The 20263-nt window shown below is 42.3% G+C and overlaps 1 protein-coding gene across 1 annotated transcript in view; it reads right to left on the bottom strand.

Annotated features, from left to right (window-relative positions):
* Window positions 1-20263, bottom strand: part of LRRIQ1 (leucine rich repeats and IQ motif containing 1) — a 1142626-nt gene that overhangs the window by 428826 nt on the left and 693537 nt on the right. Inside the window, exon 20 of the mRNA XM_085653925.1 lies at window positions 2249-2344. Within this exon, the coding sequence (XP_085510051.1) occupies window positions 2249-2344 (96 nt within the window). The remainder of the gene's footprint in view (window positions 1-2248; window positions 2345-20263) is intronic.

The following is a 20263-nucleotide window of genomic DNA, read 5'->3' as shown; positions in this document are numbered from 1 at the left end:
TAATGTTTTATTTCAGATTTCTTTAAATGTATTTATTTTTTATTATTGTTGTTTTTTAAATGTATTTATAAAAGATTTTTTTTTGGGGGGGGTGGGGGGGGGGGGGAGATTTTGCTTTGATCCATGCATCCACCATAGGCGCACAGCCATGCAACAGCATTCAGTATTTTAGGTATAATTCAATTTCCTCCTGTACATCTGGATTGTGATGCACTGCAAACACATTAGCATCATTCATTTTTTGATGATTATTTCATTTCCACCTGGACCACATTGCCTACCATAAGCGCACACTAACCTTCATTCTTTTAAAGATTATTATTTCATTTACCCATGAACTTCCCTGAGTGCCACAGGTGTCTCCATTGGAATATGTATTGTGTGTTATCCTTATTGGAAATTAAATTGTATGGTATGGTAGTGTTGCTTGACTTTAAAGTGGGCGATTTATTATGACCTAAGTAACCAACAACACTCGTATTGCATTTTTGTACTAATTCAAACTGCAAAAATGCCATGTTTCACTAAATGTTTTTCTTGCTTGTTTGCTTTTAGGTGCACAAGAGAACGAGAGGCATCACCTGCAGTACTGCCAAACAGAAGGCCTGTACAGTGATGTCAGTCCTCAAAGCGGTTCCACTTGTGAATCTTAGTGCCACTGTCAATTGAGAGCTTTAAGATGGCCCCAAAGAAAGTTACTCCCAAGAAAATGGTTAGTGAGAAGAAGCAGCTTTCCACCAGTGGTGTGAGACATGTGCCTGCCATACCGGCCTCCGGGGAGGAACATGGGAACAGCACTCCCGCATCAAAAGCACCAACCCAACCTAAGCCCAAAACCATGTCCTTCACTGAGGCAGCCACTGCAATCATTGTGACGCCGGTGAGCAGTGCCACTGAATTTGATTTGTCCCATTCGCAAAGTAATCGTTTCAGGACACAAAGCAAAGTTGACTGCAGCCAGCAATAGTATATCTGAGATGGGCCACAACCACTGCCATTATGATTCATGAAGACTTGTGGTGTGGAAGTGAAATGAAACTGAAGTACCGCAAACGGGTAATATTGTGATCAGATTGTGAAGCAAAGGAACTTCCTGTGAGACTGCAGGATAGGGATGGGAAGTAGGCATCCTGCAGTTCCACAGACACCATCCAGTCTTCTGCTTCATGTACTAGTAGAACCTGAGAAAGGGAAAGCATTTTTAAATGTTCTATTTGGATGAACTAGTTCAAAACACTGAGGCCTGCCATCCTCTTTGGGGATCAAGAAGTACCAGAAGTAGCATCCTTGACTCCTTTCCTGCTCTGGGAACATCCCCACTGCCCCCTTTAAGACTAAGTATTGTAATTCCTATTGAAGGATATGCACATGGTCTTGCAGGAGTACTTCTGGCAGGGGAGGAATGGGAGATCTGCAGTAATGATCCTCCATGCTTGAGGACAGGAGGATACCTGTGCTCCAACGGGTTGAGAGTGTTGGGGTAAGGTGTAACTAGGACTGTTTCACCACTGTGGCTGGGGCACAAGAGGATGAGAAAGAAGAGGGAGGTAAGGGCAGGGCACACTATCTTCCTTTGCAATGTCCTCTGTATATTTTGTAAAAGCAGTTTGATTGCTGCTGCTGAATTGCATATAGTTGGTGTCCTCGAAAGGGGAAGCCTCTGCTAAAACCTCAAAAATTTTAACAATGTCGGTTGTGTTTGCAGACCTAGAGACCTTGCCATAGCTTTGCTATCTTTAAATATCTCTAGTAGTAAATTCGCTTTAGCATCAAAGAGTCTAGAGCATCAAAGGGTAAATCCATGAGTGCTGTTTGGGCATCTCTACGCAAGGAGACTGAAATGTGGATGAATGAACACTACTACTTTTAAAATGGAATGGCACTGTCACATTCTCCAGTGCCATTGCCTTACTTGGAGTTAGTATTTACTTTTAATAAGAGTGTCACCTGGTAAAGGTATTCACCTAAGACTTGCCAGTGGAAGTGGAATTGGCTTCCCCTCAATAGATGAGCAGAAAACTTTTACTTTTGACCAGAAACTGGCTCCAATGTGCAGTTGTAAAATTTCAGTTCCTCTTTCATGGGACATCTCAAAAGGGAAGCTTGTAACCTTTAAAACTTTCAAACTCTAACTTCATGACTCTATCAAAAATAGAAGATGGCTTTGCAGAAATCACACTCTTGAGAACAACTTGGAAAGTACAATATACAACATGATACAATGTGAATAAACAAGAAAAGTACATACCATTCTTCAGAAATGATCCCTTCTTTTCCAGACTTGAATATATTTTCATGACTGGGCCTTAGGTCAGAACGAATTGTCAACTTTTTGCTGTCTGCGCTGAAATTAAAACATGTTTTATGTTGAACAGGAAATTCATTGCATGCTGGCATTCAATGCAAACTTAAAAACTGGACTGGAAATAGGTCGGGGCACCAAAAGTCACCATTAGTGAATCAAATCTCCTAAAAAAGTGATCCACAATTGCAAACCGGAGCAGTTCTGAACGTATCAAGATACTTTGTCGAGGTGATTTGCAAGGTAGCGGAGACCGCATACATTTCTGCTTGCTGCAAGAAACGTTATAGGGAAATCAGCAGTAGAAACCAGCCCAACAGACCATAAAGCATGCCCATAAACATCCAAAAAAAAGCCCACACAATGACCTATCCGACCAACCTATCGAACACTATCTAACTGCCCTATAAAGAAGTTCAACACTGTGGCTTTCTCACAAATTCTATTATATTTTATGAGTCTAGTTTTAAAGGTAACTCAAGTCTGATTTTAAGTCTGCACTTGCAACAAAAAGAAAATATTTGAAAACCTCCCCTTAGTAAGCATATTTCCTTCAGTTTTGGAGTCCTACTTCTACCTACAACAGTTTGAAATGCCTCTATTAAAAAACAAAAAAAAGATGCGCTGAGGGCACTAAACACATCCTTACTGTCCCAATAACCAAAAGGTTGCAGGAGGTGTAAAGGTTTAATATTGCTGTAATTAATTATCTTTTTCCAAAATGCCAAACAGTTGCAACCATGGTGAGGTCAACTACATATATGTCAATATTTCACCGAAGTCCCTGGGCTTTTTTCTTGTTTTTGCTTAATGGTTTTAACCATTATATTATTTAATAGACAAGTATTAAAATCCACATGCACTAATTTCATACATAAACGTGGAAAGTTTCACCACTGACATTGAAATAAAGTTTTTTTTGTTCATGTTTTTAAATCATATTATGTAATTGATATGTTGATTTTTTTCACAACTAAAAAAATTATAATCTACAATTTAAAAAAAATAGAATAATGTTGAGCTTAAACTAGGAAGACGGTGGTCACCTCTCGACTAGATTATGGAAATTCACTGTTCATGGGGGCCCTTAAATACATTACGTGCTGACTGCAGATTGCACAAAATGCAGCTGCCAGGCTGCTCAGTAATGATCCCACACGGGAATCAGTAAAAAAGCATTTAGTGGACCTCCCCTGCCTACCGATAGAAGCAAGAATAAAATTCAAGGTCCTGATCATCACTCACAGAGCACGCCACAATAAAGGTCGGGAAAAAATCAGGAAGTTAATATCCCCTACACTCCATATAGGCGGCTACGCTCCAGTACAGAAGACCGCCTAACAGAAACAAAGGCCAGGAGGGAAAGATGGGGCAGAAGAGCCTTCTCCCACCTGGCTCCCAAACTCTGGAACTCCATTCCGTTGGAATGTAGAAGGGTAGACAGTGAACTACAATTTCGAAAGCAAATCAAGACCTGGCTGTTCAAGCAATACCTCTATGTTAGCGGCACCTACTCAGTTACTAATCTTATAGCGCTGGGTAGCGCTGGGAAGCCTCAGGGCAGCCATGCGCTCTATAAATTCCCAATAATAATAATTGTTTTTTCTATTGTATAGTTGTTTACAAATGTGCGGTTTGTAAACAGAATTGCTTATTGCTTATTGAAAGTAGTATGTGAAATACTGGTCTATTTTGATTGCCTGTCAGCTTTAAAAAGAAGAGAATGATAATTAAATATGTCCTTTAGAAACTAGGGTTGTTTGGGAAAAAATACCCGTTGCAAAAACTACATTACATTGGCTTCCAGTAAGGAAACGGGCTACGTTTAAAATGCTGTGTTTGGTTTTCAGGTCCCTGCATGGACTGGGGCCGGTTTATCTTACTGATAAACTTAAATGGTATCAACCCACAAGGCAGCTCAGATCCAGTAATCGTAAAACACTGTGATCACAGAATTAGGAAGGTAAGGATGGGGGGTCGTTCTTCCTCGTGCCTGGCCCCCAAGCTGTGGAACAGCATTCCTGAACATATCCGCCAATGTTCGAATCTGCTTCATTTAAAAAAAAATGCTTAAAACATGGCTTTTCTAAGGCTCTCCCCCTTCTGACCGCTGACCTCTTTTTCCAGCGCCGAGAGATCCCCTTGGGGATGATTCGTGCGCGATATAAGTGACCAAATAAATAAATAAATGAAGAGACTGCTGATTAAATACACGTCACTCGTCATGCAATCAGCTATGTTGTCAATTATGTAATTTGATTTAATCAGTGATGTCATGTGTGAGGTCTTGAGAAATCCATGGCATTGAAGTGAGTTATTTCTAGTGAAGCAAACCATAAATGGTAAACTTCACAGTTTTTTAAGGTCTGTTTTGTACTCGTAACTTCACTTAAACTGATATTTCGCAGAATTTAAGTATTTATCATTAATCTTGAATGACTTACTAAAAAAAACGAACCATAACCTAATATTACACATGCCCAACACTGTGTGGTCCCACCCATGCCTGCCTCAAACTCTTGCTGCAAATGGTAATCAAGTGAGTACAGTAGGGAACAGTCAATTGGCAATGCAGCGTTCAATACACAATAGGTGTTGAACCCCTCTGTGCACAACTAATGGTTGCGGGCAGCCAACCCTCAATGGCCAGTGAACCTCCAAACCGTATGATCTCTAACCTTGTGCATTGGGTATTTGACTTGAGGGCTAGCCGCAGACTGGCCAAAGTTGATGCCCTGTGCACAACCCTTCACAGATAACCCATCCGTGGTTCACACAGGCTTTTGCTGCATGCAATGGGAATCTGCCTTAGGTGCTAGTCCTATGGGTAATACATCCAGCTTATGGGTTAGGTGCAGGGCACAATCACAGGAAAGGGAGTGTCTGAGAGATAGTAAGGGTGACTGTGGCGCATTTAGAGTGAACACCAGCAAATGAATGAGGTTCGCCATAGTCTGGAGGTGGGCGGCGACTGCCTTGAGCAAACCCGCTTTCAAAAGCATTAAGATAGGGGAAGACTGGAAACCCTGACCCTGGCAGATAGGCAGCAACCACTGCCATCATCATCATGAATACCCGAGGGGCGTTGGCAAGGCCAAAGGAAAGCACAGCAAACTGAAAGTGCTTGTGGTCCACCATGAACCACAGGTAAAGCATGCGGGCTTGCAGGATGGTTATATGGAAATATGTGTCCAGCGCTACCATCCAGCCTCAAGGGTCCAGGGAAGACAGAATCTGAGCCAACATGACCCATTTTGAATTTCTCCTTTTTAACAACAGAAAGTGGAGGGAATACCAACCCCAACCTATTTCTGATGTCAGCACTCTCTCGATGGCCAGAAGAACCTGTACTTCCTGATGCAACAGTGAGAGGTGGTTCTCTGCCAGCGGATCTGAAAATGGTGGCATGGGCAGCAGAGTTGCCATGAATTAAAGAGAATAACCCCGCTGAACAATTGGGAGCACCCAGTTGTTCGAGGTTATAAACTGGCAGCAGGGCAGGTGGTGCTGGATCTTGCTGCCAACTGTTTGCTTATGATGGTAAGAGGGCATATTAAAGGGAGTTTGGAAGCTACTGTTTACGGGGGTGGCAGACTTGCAGAACCCTGGCTTTGAGTCCCACAAGGCTTGTAGGAGCCGTGTCCATGGCCAGGAAGGGACTAGGGAGCCTGCTGCCCATGGTGACTGGGCCGAGATGGGTGCGGTTGGTAGGCCCGCCACCATAGCTACGGAAGGGGCGAGAGGCAGAATGTGGCAGGCATGGGGCTGTGGAGAGGCCCCATGACCAGAAGGTGGCCTTGTTGTCCTTAAAGCGCTCAAGCACAGAATCGGTCTTATCGCCAATCAGACGAGTGCCATCAAGGGACAAGTCCATAAAAGATGCCTTGACAGTATACCTCAGCCAGGCATGGTAACCAAGTGTCACTGACAAAGCAATCATTCTATTTAGAAAGTTGGTCATGTCCAGTCCGCAGCGTATTGTGAACTTTGCTTCATCCCTACCATCGGCATAAGTTCGGGCCAGGATGGCTTGGGCCTCTTCCAAGACCATGGGCAGCACTTCGCAACCGAGTCTCAAACTGTGTGAGAATTCCTGCCCAAGAGGCACACTGTGTTTACGGACAACAGTGGAAGGCATGTGGAAGAGAAAATCCTCATGCTGATGGTGTCCAGGCTCTTGTAATATCTATCCGATAATGTAGTAAGAACACACCAGGATTTAACTTGGATGTAGAGGCCTGGGCGACCAGGCTCTCTGGGGTGGGGTGCACGGTGAAGAAAGCTGGATTCCCAGGAGAGGGGCAATAGTGGTGTGCAATGTTCCTGTGCACAAGAGCACCTGTGCAGGCGCCTTTGCAAGGCTTGGCTCAGGGCCTAGAAGTGAGGGCTTCATTAAAAGGGAGAAGAGGTTCAGTGTGGGCTAATCTTAGTTGTAGCAACTCAGTCAAGACGTTAGTCTTAATTGCCACCAAGTGCAGCATAAGGTCCAGGACCTCATCCGCCTTCCTCGCCACCATGGCAAATGAAGTCCTTTCCTCCATAGCCACGCTAGGAAGGGAGGCTAGGCCAGTGTCAGGAGAGGTGTCCAGATGACTGGCATCTGCCAGTTCCATATACCAGTTCTCCTAGGCCAATGGCTCTTCCAGGGGGTCGGAATAACCAAGCATAAGGATACTCGGATCCACCCAAATTGTTTTTCCCACAGGGCCTGTCAGAAAAGGGAGTCACTGTCTCTGACCCAGAGGTTCTTGGTCCGGCTGGCACCGAAGTCAACTTCCGTCCAGGTCCGTATCAGAGTCTGTTGCAGGGATTCTGCTCATGCACGGAACTATGCGCAGGAAATCAGGACCTCAGTAAATTGTGGTGTACCAAAAAACTCACCTCAGAACCCAGAACCCCTATCCGACGAGCATCAGTGTCTCATTCGTTATCCGTATCATCTCGAAGCTACCAATGATTAGACAACCCAGAACAAGCGACTTAGAGTACTCTCAGGAATGGTGGGAATCAGAAACACCTTTTTGTTATTATTCTCATATCAGTTCACAACAAAAGTAATCAGAGACACGGTAGAGTTTAAAATGTTTATTTTTAACTAAGTGCTCTAAGGTGCAGTACTTTGGCTAACATAAGCAGGCAAATGATTAAAATCAAAACCATCAGCATTGTTACAATACCATAGAAAATGAAGGGAGAAATCATATTACAAATGATAGTGGAAAACAACCACCCTCCCTTCGCTAGTAAACTAGTTTTATGAAACTAATAGAAGGTCTCTAGGCTTGAATGGGGAACCCCATACCGTAAATATCAGCTTAGGTGAAACACATCACAGGATCAGCTCTGCTCTCTGTATCTGGAAAGGTTTTCTCCAAGTGTCTGAATCATGCATGCAAATGCAATAATAAAGGCACCCGAGTTTCAGATATTTGCAGCTGTGTGCGTGTTGTGTCTAGAGCGTGGGCCGATCAACCTGAATTCAACAGCATACATTGTTATTTGAGCTTGACGGCTTCTGCACACAGTGTTCAGACTAAGGTCGCGTGTACGTCTAGGGCTGTGAACAACAGACCGTTCTCATGTGAAGAAAAAGCAAGCAAGCAGTTTTTCTTGTAATAACAGCTACCTACAGTGTCGTGTGCAAAAGCAGCAAAGTGGCAAGATGGCGTTTTACATCTAAAGCGCTTATGCTAACATAGCAATGTGTGCACATAGAACCCCGTCCTCACTACAAGTCAGGTATAAAGATGGAGGCGGAGCAGCCAAAGGGTGTCAGCACCAGCAGGAAAGGTGCCACTGGAAAAGACTCCGGGGAAGGTTGCGGACTTGCGACAGGAGTAGATCCGGATCCAGGAACGGATCCAACGGCCCAACTGGTGCTGATGGCAAACACGCTAGCAGAAATCCGGTTGGGGGCACCTGTCGAACTAGTGGCCTCCAGAGTGGTTGGCCAGCCCATGTATGAGGAGCATGGCTTCATAAAATTCTGTCAGGTGGGCAGGGGTCACTCTCGGAAATTCTGGGAGGTGTAAAGAGGACCCAGACTCGTGGGAGCGGGGCCTAGGTTTGTGGCGTTGTTCCTGCACCTTATCTGATGACTTGGACTGGCGGTGTGAAGTCGATGAGTACTTCAACTTCTGTTCTTGGATTTCTTTTTCTTGTGGGATGTACCTCACGATGATTTGGAGTGCAACGGTGACCGGCTGAAATGAGTCGGAGGGAGAGCCAGGGATCTTCCTTGTGACCAGGACGTAGAGCAGTGCAGTTGTCGAGTGTTGGGTGGCCAGAAGCTTCAAGATACTTTATTGGGCTGCCTTGGGGTTCATCGCTTGATAGTCTGGCCAGGCCTGAGACGCCACAAGCAAAGCAGGGGGGTCTGTCACAAACATCTGATTGACTGTGACAGGATCCACAGAGTTAACACCCCACATTTTTATAAGGGACATTTGTGGGGGCTGGTTTTGTTACTGAGGCTAGTTTTGCAGAAGTGCTACAATACTGCCCCACCATAACAAAAGGAGTAGGCAAGGGTTTCCAGCCTTTCAAGGACTGGCAGTGCTTCCCCAGAGGCTGGTCCGAGAAAACAGCCAGGGTTGTTTTGGGCTCCCAGTCTGGCCCTGAATACTTTACACATTGCCTCTGAGGTAAGCTTGACTGCTCTGTGCCAAGCTACCCAAGGGTTGAGCACAGGTTAATTTAGGGTTTGCCGCACCATGAGAAGAATTGTGGTTGCTGCTTCACCAGGGTTCACACTCCAGTTAACCAAGAACCCCATTTCTAACATTGGTGATCAGCAGGGAGGATTAAAACTTGTGATTGGCAGTGCCATACAGTGATTTTGTAACCATTAACCCAATTTTATATAGCTCTCAATTGAACCCAATGTTATCCTATGAGAGAGGTAGACCTTGCAGTAGTGGAAAACAAATGTAAGAATGTTTCACTACCAGGACATGTAAAAGTTAAAATATTTTAAATACACTCCACCCTGACATATGGGTTGTTTAGGGTCCACGCTAGGGGTGACATATATATTAAAAAGGAAGGCTTTCGGCCCAGATAATTTGCTATTTTGCCAGGTTGAAATGGTAGCTCACTACTCCATACACAGGCTGCAATGGCAGACCTGAGATATGTGTACAAGGCTACTTAAGTGGGTGGCACAATCAGTGCTGTAGGCGCACGAGTAGCATTTGATTTGCAGGCCCTGACTAAATGTAGTACCACTTTACAAGGGACTTACAAGAAAAATGAGTCCTAAAAGCCAACAAAAACAGGTTCAGAAAACCAGAGAGTGAAGACAAAATGTTTGGGGATGACTCTGCAGGGTGAAGTCCTACAAATATCTACATGAATCTGCTAGCTAATGTCATCCGCACACACATCGACATAATCACCTATGCCAATGACACACAACTGATTTAGTCCCTCTTGGACAAAACACCCAGCACCAGGAGCAATTTCTGTATAAACAAAGTGGCCACCTGGATGAGGTCCACCTGCCTCAAGCTGAACATGGACAATACTGAAGTAGTAATCTTCAGAAAAGATGCTTCATTGTGGGACTTCGCCAGGTGGCACACAGACCTAGGAACTACTCCCATCCCCAGCATAAAGGCAAGAAACCTCGGGATAATCATCAACTGCAGGATGGACATGCCAGCCAAAGTCAATAAAGTTGCCACGTCCTGCTTCCACACCCTGAAGATGCTAACAAAATATATACAATTCACTATCAAACAACACTAGAAAGACTGTCACCCAAGCCCAAATCACCAGCAGACTGGACTACGGGAACACCCTATAATCGTGAATAACCAACCAACTCAGAAAACAACTTCAGACTGTCCAGGGTGCAGCACCCATACTGGTCCTCAACCTTCCATGTCAAGCTCACGTGACACCACACCTGAGGGAACGTCGATACATAAGCAGGCACATTTCAAGCTACTGACACACATACAAAGCACTTCTCAACACCCGCTCAGCCTACCTGAAAGCTGAGTTCAGTTCCACCAACAAACCAGGCATCTCTTGTCACCCAGACTATCTCTAGCACACATCCCAAACAAGATAAGATAAGAAAACTTAACATAGGATGACATGACAAGACATGACATAACATAACATACAAGTGAGAAATTGGGTTGTTGGTCGACAGGGGTGTGAGCCCTGGTTAAGCAACAGACACAATCCCTGGAGGGGTGAACCACAAAAAGTCACTAAATTAACCAGTGCTTAACCCCGGGTACCTTGGGGCAAAAAGCAGTCAGGCTTTACTTAGAGCCAATGTGTAAAGTATTTAAGCAACACACTAACAGTAATAAAGTGAAAACACAACACAAGAAAACTCCCACACCACTTATTGTGTGAACAATAGACTACATTTAATAAATTATTTGACACCAAAACGACAAGAACCAATCAGTAGAAATGGAGTTATGAATTGTTTAAGATTTTAGTATAAAACTAGGCTGAAAAGATCAAAATGCTGCCCGTGGATATCTAGTTGCGTATGACAAGGTCCAACTCGAAAAATATGGCTGACTGCAATGGAGCATGGGTCAGACACATGAAGTGCATTGGGTCCGGTAAGCGCATACCTTCGGACTTTTTAAGAAAAATTTTCTGAGAAAGTAAAGTTCAGCAGGGCAAGGCTGCAGGTAGTGTCCGAAGAGGGATTTGTCACTGTAGAGGAGCCTGTGGACAAAGTTGCAGTGAAGATTTCCATGTTCAGACTTAGTCACCAAAAGGTAAGTAAAAAATCTCCAGCATGAAGAGGTTATAGTCGAAAACAGTTCCAGGAGCTCAGATACCCCTTAGACGAAGTACCACTGAAGAGGATTTGCTGCTGGGGAGAAGAACATAGCGGGAGCAACTGTGAAGTCAGGCCGACCGGTGATGCATCTTGGGCTGATCGAGTAGCAGGTTGGGCCCAGTCCTCTCTCGGGTTCCCAGAGCAGTTTTTAGTCAAAAAATTTCTACATACTGCCAGTGGATGATATAGTATATTTTATGAGATACTGACCCAGGTGTTTCTTTATGAAACACCTCATTTGTATTTTTCAAAGCTCTTCAACACAGGAACACAGTCCTGTTATATGATGCCAATAACCCCAGGTCTGTTGAAGCCAGTCATGGAGGTGTTTCAGACTCCATCAGGATATAAAGCAGCTAAGTCATTTATGTATTTATTTCGCAGATTTATATAGTGCATGGTCACCAAAGGTATAAGTTAACTATAAACACTGCTATACAACAGCATATACGTTTCCTGTTGGAATCTCAGCTCCAGAAGCGAGTCAGAAAGGGGTCACAGAGTTACTTGATTAAATTGAGACCTGTCAGGACCTGCCATAAACCCATCACTAATATAGTATCTTCAACCTACCCTTATCCACCAAACTAAATAACAGTCACCCAAGTCAGACAGAATAAAAAGAACCACTAGACTGCTAACTACTGAATCGGTAGGATATTCCTAACTCACCTTTCCACTTACAGGTCAATTGCGGAAGAGCATGCATTTTACCACACAACTCTCATTGGCAACAATTCATTATTGTATTGGCTTTGCTCAAACTCAGTTTATCTATTTGCAGCCCTTTACCTTTCTAGCTTTCCCCCTTATTTGTTTCCCTTTTCAGTTTGTATTTGCCTTTGCACTTTCTAGAAATTCATCTTCGTATTTATATGTTTTTAGTCTAGCATCTGACTGCTGCTATTGAAAAAGTCCTGCACTCCTTGCCATCCTGGGGATCAGCGTTGGTGCAACATCTGGTCTCATTACAATCTCTTTAGCCTTGGGTCACGGTAGAAAACTGATCCCAATGTGGGAACCATCTCACTGTGCTTTTTATTACCTGTTCCTTGACTTTTTAGCATTTACTAGGTCTATCTATTGCTATAACTCACTTCACTTAGTGACTTAGAGTCACTCAGTGTGCCAATCCAAAAGGAGATGCAAGTCCAGACCACGTATTCAAGATGTTGCCATAACAAAGGCGCCTGTATTTTTTCTTCCTGTTCCCAGTTTTCCCTTTTTTTTCAAAGCCTCTGTAATGATTCATGGGCAGAAGAGATTCTCAGCAGATCTATGTCTTTAGCAAAGCTTGACATGCTAGATCCTTCCTTTCTGAGAATCTGTTATAGATGCTGCAATCAAAAAGGAGTATCCAAATTTCTATATCAACTTTGTCAGAAAAAAGAAGAAAGGCAGAGCAAGAATGACTGCAATTGTGAGGTGCTAATGTAACATGTAGGAGTTGGCAAGTGATGACTAAAGAATTTTGATTGCACTTTATGATGGCTGCTAAATTGGACTCAAAGTCTACAATTTCCATATTTCCTGTGGTTCATGATCTCAACATTGGTTTGGGATTGTTCGTTTCTCTAGGACCTATTTACCAAATAATTTGCTTCTGGCTTGTAGAGGCGCATGCAGCAGAGCCAGTAGTCAACAATTAAGTGCCCATGCACCACAGCTTATCCATAGAAGTATTTCAGAACAGATGTCATCAATCATAAATTCCAATTCAATAATCCTACTAAGTTCCTGCCAAGACTATTACAACAACTTCAGTGTCAGTAAGGTAAACCTCTTATACCAGCCACCGTGTTGGTCGACCAGAAGAGGTGAGGAGGTTCAGACAATCTGAACCAGATCTCACAGAAATCAAATATTCTGCTTAATTATAAAAAGTAAAATATAACAAAGGATTACCTACCCCAGTTTGATAACCCATAGCTAAAAATAGTACTGCTTTTTAGGAGGGGCCTGATCATTTTCAGTTTTCCATCTTGTTAGTAAATGTCTGACAGAGCATGTAATTCTTCATGTGGCGATCACAATAGAGGTAATGGATGCACTCATGAAACAAATATCAACCATTTTAAGAAACCCTGTTCTCCCCTCCACAATTAATAAAGCTGCCTGTGGACATATAGGAAAAAAGTATGTACCTACAAAAAGGAAGGAAATTAATTTCAGGCAGGCATTATTAACCTTTGCCTTCCTTAATAGCTAGATCACAATCTACAACAAGACTGGTGGCTGGAGAAGGGAACAAAATGATTTACCTGTAGCTTCAGTTCTTTAGTGTTAGTATCTTTTATAGATTTATATACTTGAAACTTCATACTTACTAAGCAGTTCCGGAAACGATTTCCACAAAAACGACAAAAATGTGGAGGTTTGATGGCCATTTCACCTCATTTGAAAAGACTCGAACTTCAGCCAATGAGGTGGAAGGGTTCTTAATTCCACTCCCTGTGGAGGTCACCATACCTCAGGCATTTGAGGGCACACAAGATGTATGTTAATTAACGTTAGCCTGAAAGCAGAGAGTAAAGTGCATCCCATTTGAATTATTGTAGATAAAAACCCTGGATAGATGTAGTTACAGGTAGGAAATTATTCTTCTGTGTTGGATCATTCACAGATGCACATACTTAAAGCAGCATATGCAGCACCACAAAAACAGTTCACTGTAGCTCGGAAACCAGGCTCACCTGAATGAAAGAGGTTGTGAAGGACTGCTTGTCCAGCAGCAGTCTATCTTGCTGTGGCTGTGTCTAGGACTTAATGATTTGGGAATGATGAAGCAAGTACAATTAGCTTAAAATATGTGATTAGCTTGTAAAACTATTAACAAGAGGAATGCCCAAATAAATGGAAAACATTGAAAATGTGCGATTCATTAAACGAGCAAATTAACATGTAGCATGATTGTCCAGTTTTTTTTTGTTTTAGGAAGCATCAATTTCTATTGTATTTACATTGTCAAACTAAACTACGCCGCGTTTATTCCTCTATTTTCTTCCTTTCTTTGAATTTTTTTAAAATAAACACGTTTTAACAAGATGTTGCACAGTAAAGTATTAAAGAAATAATTCACGCTAACTTCATTAGAACATGTCATCGTTGTAGAATATACTGACTTTAATAAATGTTTTGATTCCTTCATAAGCTACAGATTCTCATTGCATTAACTTAGATTTTAGCTGTCATTCTTTCACAATAATGAGTACCAACAATATATTAAAACAATAGTGTATGCAAGAAAATGTGAAGCTCATGATGTAATTCCGTACAAGTTACAATTAGAATGTTGCTGCTCTAGACAAGCTCATTGTCACACAGTGGAGTTCTGAATAGCTAATAGAGTAAGCTGCAGGGTATTTGTTGGAAATTGATGTGAAACTAATGTACATGAATATTTGCAACTTGGTAGACTTCTTGCAGATAATGTTTTGCCGTCTTCGTATGTTACCGTGGGAATGATGAAGGATGTAGCAGACCATCGAACAATGTTTTTACCATTGGACTAAGATAACCTAACACCGAAGAAGATAGATACATATGTTTTTGTGTTTAATTTACTTGTTCCTAGTTAGGAGACTTCAGAGATCTTCTACTACCCTTTCCTTAGAACACGCGCTGAGAGCTTTATGCAGTTCAGACAGGTCCAGACTAATTGTTCGGTGACTATACTTTTCTTGGCTTTTGCCTTTTACACTGTGAGGTACTGCTGATGGTATTTTCTAAATTCCTTTAACAATACAACTACTGCTATGACTAACTCCTAAATGAGAGAAGAGACTCAGACAGGTTACCCATACTGTTCTTTATTATTGTCGACGGGATGGGCCCTGCCCACGGCCCCCTCACTATTGAAGGTAGCACTTACCTATTGGAGACGAGCATTACACTACACGAAACGGCGAGTCCCTTACGCCCCCAACATTCCGCTGATTGGGATTCTCACACCCGCAGGGGTAATCACCGCCCGGGGCATCTCCATATGGGCACGGGAAGGTGTGGACACTGTTGGGATGCTATTTGGTGAGAGTATGCTATTAGAACATGAGGACTTTGCCAGGTAACAGGGTGTGCCACAATCCCTTTATATACTGCATGCATGCATCACTGAATACGTCAAACAGTATTGGGCACCAGACAATAAAGAGCCTCCCACACACGAGCTGGTACATACTCTACACCTTATGGGTAATGGGCGTTACTTGACTCGTGGTTGTATAGAGGCATTCGCTCCCATGCAGCAGTCTCGCTGGAGGCACTTAGAGCAAAGTGGAGTGTAGACATTGGGTGGGATTTATCAGAAAAGGAATGGTAATTCCTTCTAGAGTATCCTAAAAAAAGTCTCCAGAAATGCTAAACAGAATATATATCTGGAAGCGAAAGTCCATTGCCCACAATGTAGCGCACACAATGCTGACCTCATACACATGCTATGGGCTTCCTCACGCCTGTCGGCCTTCTGGGCCACCATCATAGGGATCCTAGGGACTGTAACGGAAATTGCAGGAAGGGCACAGCAGCATACTGTATACTGGGTCTACAGCGCCGTCACAAGAAGCAGAAAGTAGAAGCCCGATTTGCCAACCTGGCTTTGCTCACAGGAAAACGATCAACTACCATGAGATGGAAGTCTGCTGTGCCCCCGGCGGCGCTTGGCTAGAATGGAGAGGTGGTCAGATGGGGGAGAGCAGAGTGCGGCGATCAGGCATGATAAAAATAGGGGCATGCGGAAGACGCCAATCTCACTGGACTGCGATTCAATATTAGAGTCATTTATAGCCTTGGAACCCCACTAATATGATATACTGTAGGACATAGCATCACAGACCACAGTAACTGTAGGTACTGTGCCAGAGTTCCCCCGGTTACTCTGCTAACCGAATATAAACACCTGCACACCTTGCAGCTAGGACTGCATATCCAAATATACTAGATCTATGCCCCGCATTGCACGCAAGCGTGAAGGCGTGAGTCAGGTATAGGGTATGGGTGAAGGGGACTGGGAGGTTGGTTGGGGAATGTTGTTTTGATATGCATACTGTTACCATGAACCATGCTGGAAGCACTATGATAGCAATACTTCAACAGTTAACCACAGACCTTTTAGCTGTTATGCCTTTAGTGGGTTATGTCATTCTGGATAGTTCATTCTCCTTGTGACTAATGGTATGTGCCTAACGACAGTATAATTGTGCAATGTCTGGATGTTATTAACAAAAATCAATAAAGTATGTTTAAAAAAAAATGAGGAGTTCAACTAAAATCTAAATTCTACTATAAATGCTCCTTAAAATTCTTGCTCTTTTCTGAAAAGGGATCTTTATGGATTCTATTATGTTAGGATTTATTAGAGCAGAATAGGAATTTAGGTAACTTTCCTTTATGGAACACGCTGTAATTTTTTCAGATTTTTGCTAAACATTTTTTTTTTATATTTCTGTAAACGTATTTATATAATTTCCTAATCTGAATAATGAGATTACAAACAAAATTACCAAACTTAAAACAATAAAGGTTTTAAAAATTCATCTAAACTCTCATTATTGGCTGAACATAATAAGTGGTGTTAAAATTTGATATTGCTTTATGCTCTATTCTAAAATGTTGGTTAAGTTCCAGTAGACCGGAAGAAGAACAATGTGTGGAGTTGGAGACCACCTTTATAATTCAAGGGTTGAACTGATTTAAAGAAAAGATACCCAGGAACCAGTAGTTTATGGTAAAAGAGATATGGTTCACACTCTGAATGGAGATACATAATAAAATAATTTCCCACATCAGAAGAAAATTCCTGATTCCCAAATCCAGTGCCCAGAACTTGAAGATCTGACAAGGCAATACTAGAAGGCAGTTGCGGTTTTGAAGGTGTGAGTATCAATAAAGCAAGGTGTTATATTCATGGTAGTTATGTTTGGGTTAGACTGTGGTATTGAGAGTACGAATGTGTGAGTGGAAAAATACGTTTTAAGAAGATGTTGAAGATAAGTGATTAAAGTATTCAAGCTCAATTGTAGTCGGAAGACCCCGGCGTATACATACAGAAATTGAATAAGGAGACTTGTCTGCAGGATACGGTGTAATGTGTGAGGTAACATCTATCACCTGGGAAGACTAAGCAATGTTGTGATTGATTAAAATTAATCGGTGTTGGTGGAACCTAATTGTGCAAACGGGTGAAGTTGCATTGATTTGAGTGATTTGAGATACTGAGCCAGATGTACGACCATTTGTTTTTGTGACTCGCAAAGTGCGAGTCGCAATTTTCGAGTAGCAAAAGGAAATGTACAACAGTGTCAGAGACACTGCTAGCGATTCCCAATGGGGTCGCAAAATGCAAGGCTCATGAATATTAATGAGCAACTCGCAATTTGCGACCCCATTGGGAATGACTGGCCCTTTCAGGGATGGTGTCCTGCTGGGCTCAGCAGACCTCCATGTCTGGGACTGCTTTTCAATAAAGCAGGTTTATTTTTTTTATATGCAGCCAGTTTTCCTTAAAGGAAAACGGGATACATTTACAAAAAAAAAAATGAAACATTTTTGTTTCATTTTTTAAGGGCAGGTGGTCCATGGGACCACTGCCTGCCCTTCAAAAATATTTCTGAGCCAGTCACAAAGGGGAAGGGGTAATTTGCGAGTGTTTTACGACCGCAATTGCGGTTGCAAAACATTGGTACATTCCTTTGCGGTCGCTATTAGGAAGGGAACGCACCTTCCTAATAGCAAGTCGCTAAACACTATTTTGCATGTCGCAATTTATTAGCGACTCGCAAAATAGTGTTTGTACATTGGCCGCAGGTTTTTAGCATGCGCAAACGGGTCGCAAACCCGTTTGCACATGCTAAATACCTTCGTACATCTGGCCCACTGTTATTTCTAGCAAAAGCAAACAAGAAGATGTTTAGAAGTTTATTGTTGAAGTTGTGTGAATGCAAGGTAAATTGTACAGGCGGATGAACTGCTGCAAGGAGTGACGTAGTACTTCATATTGTCTCACGCTGCGATTGGTCGATTGGTGAGTCTTTGCGCTGGGATTGGTTGGTGACCACAGAGTGTCGTGCTGGGATTGGATTGTTAAAAGTGAATAACGTATTTAGATTTGACGTCGTAAATTTGGTAAACTATTAGCTTAAATTGGATTGTTTTTGTCAGAAATGTATGTATAAGGAACAAAACGACAATATTGTGATCGGAATTTCTTGTCTCACTGTAAAATAAAAATGAAACATTTCAAAGAATTTAAGAGTGTAGTCAGAAGGGATTGTACTATTCTGGCACGGAAAGGTGAAGGAGCACTTCCTGAGGGTACGCCTGCTCATTTTATGACAACGGAGCATGGGTTACACACTTGTTCTTCACTTCGCCAGTGGAGTAGAATCACTTAGAAAGATGATGCATTGAGTTTTCCTAGATACAGGACATTTAATAGAAATATTCTTGAAACTTTGAATGGATTGCATGAGATGAGGCCACCACCTAGACCTACTCAATATGATGCTTTTAATACATGGGAGAAGGTTGTGAGGGAGAAGGAGAGTGCAGAATCATATGGATGCTTGATGGGAAGAAACACAGCATAGATGGAGGAAGGCTATCATAGAGGGAACCAGATTATATCCACATATTACAGAAGAAGCAAAGCAGGAAAAAGAGAAAGATCCCCAAACTAATGATGGGGATGATTCAGGCACAGATTCCGGAAACAAGATTTTAGGACAGATGTTAGCATCAAGACCTCCACCCAAAACGATTCCTAATATTCACAGAGACCTTAGTGCTAATGTGAGTGCCACAGTGGCAACTGCTCCTGCAGATCAGAGTTTAGTCGAGATTGAAAGACCTATACAGATACTCCAAATTGCTCCACCAGTTGTGTCTCAACCACAGGTTGCAGCTCCAACTGTGACCAGTACAATTGGAAAACATACTTCAGCCCAGACAACGTCTGTAAATGCCCCAATAGAGCCCAAAGTTATTATAACTGCTCCTTCAAATGTGGATTTAAGGCCAGAAGCTCCTCAAGTCATTGAAGGTGTGCCTACCACAGGATTTGTCCCGACTTCACAAAATTCTCAGATTGTTTGGAGACCCTCACAGACAGTACACGCACTGATAAATGGAGGGACCTTAGTCTTTACAGTTCAAATAAGTTCAAATAAGGGGATGCTTGGAATTTGAACATATTGATCAATACCACCGAAAGGAGTTAATTTACCTGTGTAAAGAAATCGTACAAAGAGCAGCTATAGTGTACGATATATTGGCAGAAGTGACCCAGAAATATGGAGATTGAGCTCAATAAAAATGTTCACTTGCGAAGAAGCTACAGAGTTCAATTAGATGAACCAGCATTAGAAAACATGAGTTTCAGGAATGTGTTTACACATTTCAGAATTGCTCAAATGTGTTTGAAAATGGAGTGAAGTTGAGAAACTAGCAATGAAATGGGCAAAGAAACATGAGAAAAAAATTAGAGGGAGCTGTAGCAAGGAAACAAGATGAGGGAATCGAGGAAGAGATGACAACATTTTCCATTGAAGAAGTTGCAGGAGGTATGTATGTACATGTTCCTTGGAGTGGTGGTGATTTGGCTGCATTTGCAAGCAATTTCCCCAAATTGAGAGACAAACCTGTGCAACGGCATGCACAAGTTGAGCGGTTCATTAAGATTTCAAAGGCATTGTTGACAGATTTGCACATATTTTTTGATATAGTAGTAACAGCTAATTTGTGGGCTGAATGTAAAACTACAGTACAGTGACCAAAAGAAGAACCGGTGAGAGAGACTAGAACAAATATACCATCTTCTGTAGTAATGGAGAAGTATGAGGCAGTGATTACTTTCCTGAAGGGTAGAGTGTCATCAAGACACTTGGATTGGCTTAAAATTAAAAGAACTACTCAAGAGCCAAATGAGATGCCACATGAAAATTATGAACAGTTGCTGCAGGTTTTTCAGCAGCACAGTGGACAAGAATATCCTAAGGGGAAGGATATAGGGATTTTGTGTCACTGTTGGCTTTTGGATTAAAACCAGAGATTTGTACACACATAATTTAAAAACGTCAACAGATGGCAAAACAATTCACTAGACGAAATTTTGAAGTATACTAAATATTACAGCGACGAGCTAGACATGA

This window comes from Triturus cristatus, chromosome 4_1 (genome assembly GCF_964204655.1).
Source record: "Triturus cristatus chromosome 4_1, aTriCri1.1, whole genome shotgun sequence".
NCBI classification, from domain to species: Eukaryota; Metazoa; Chordata; class Amphibia; order Caudata; family Salamandridae; genus Triturus; species Triturus cristatus.
The sequence above is the reverse complement of the archived record's forward strand: the minus strand, read 5'-3'. Positions and strand labels throughout refer to the sequence as shown.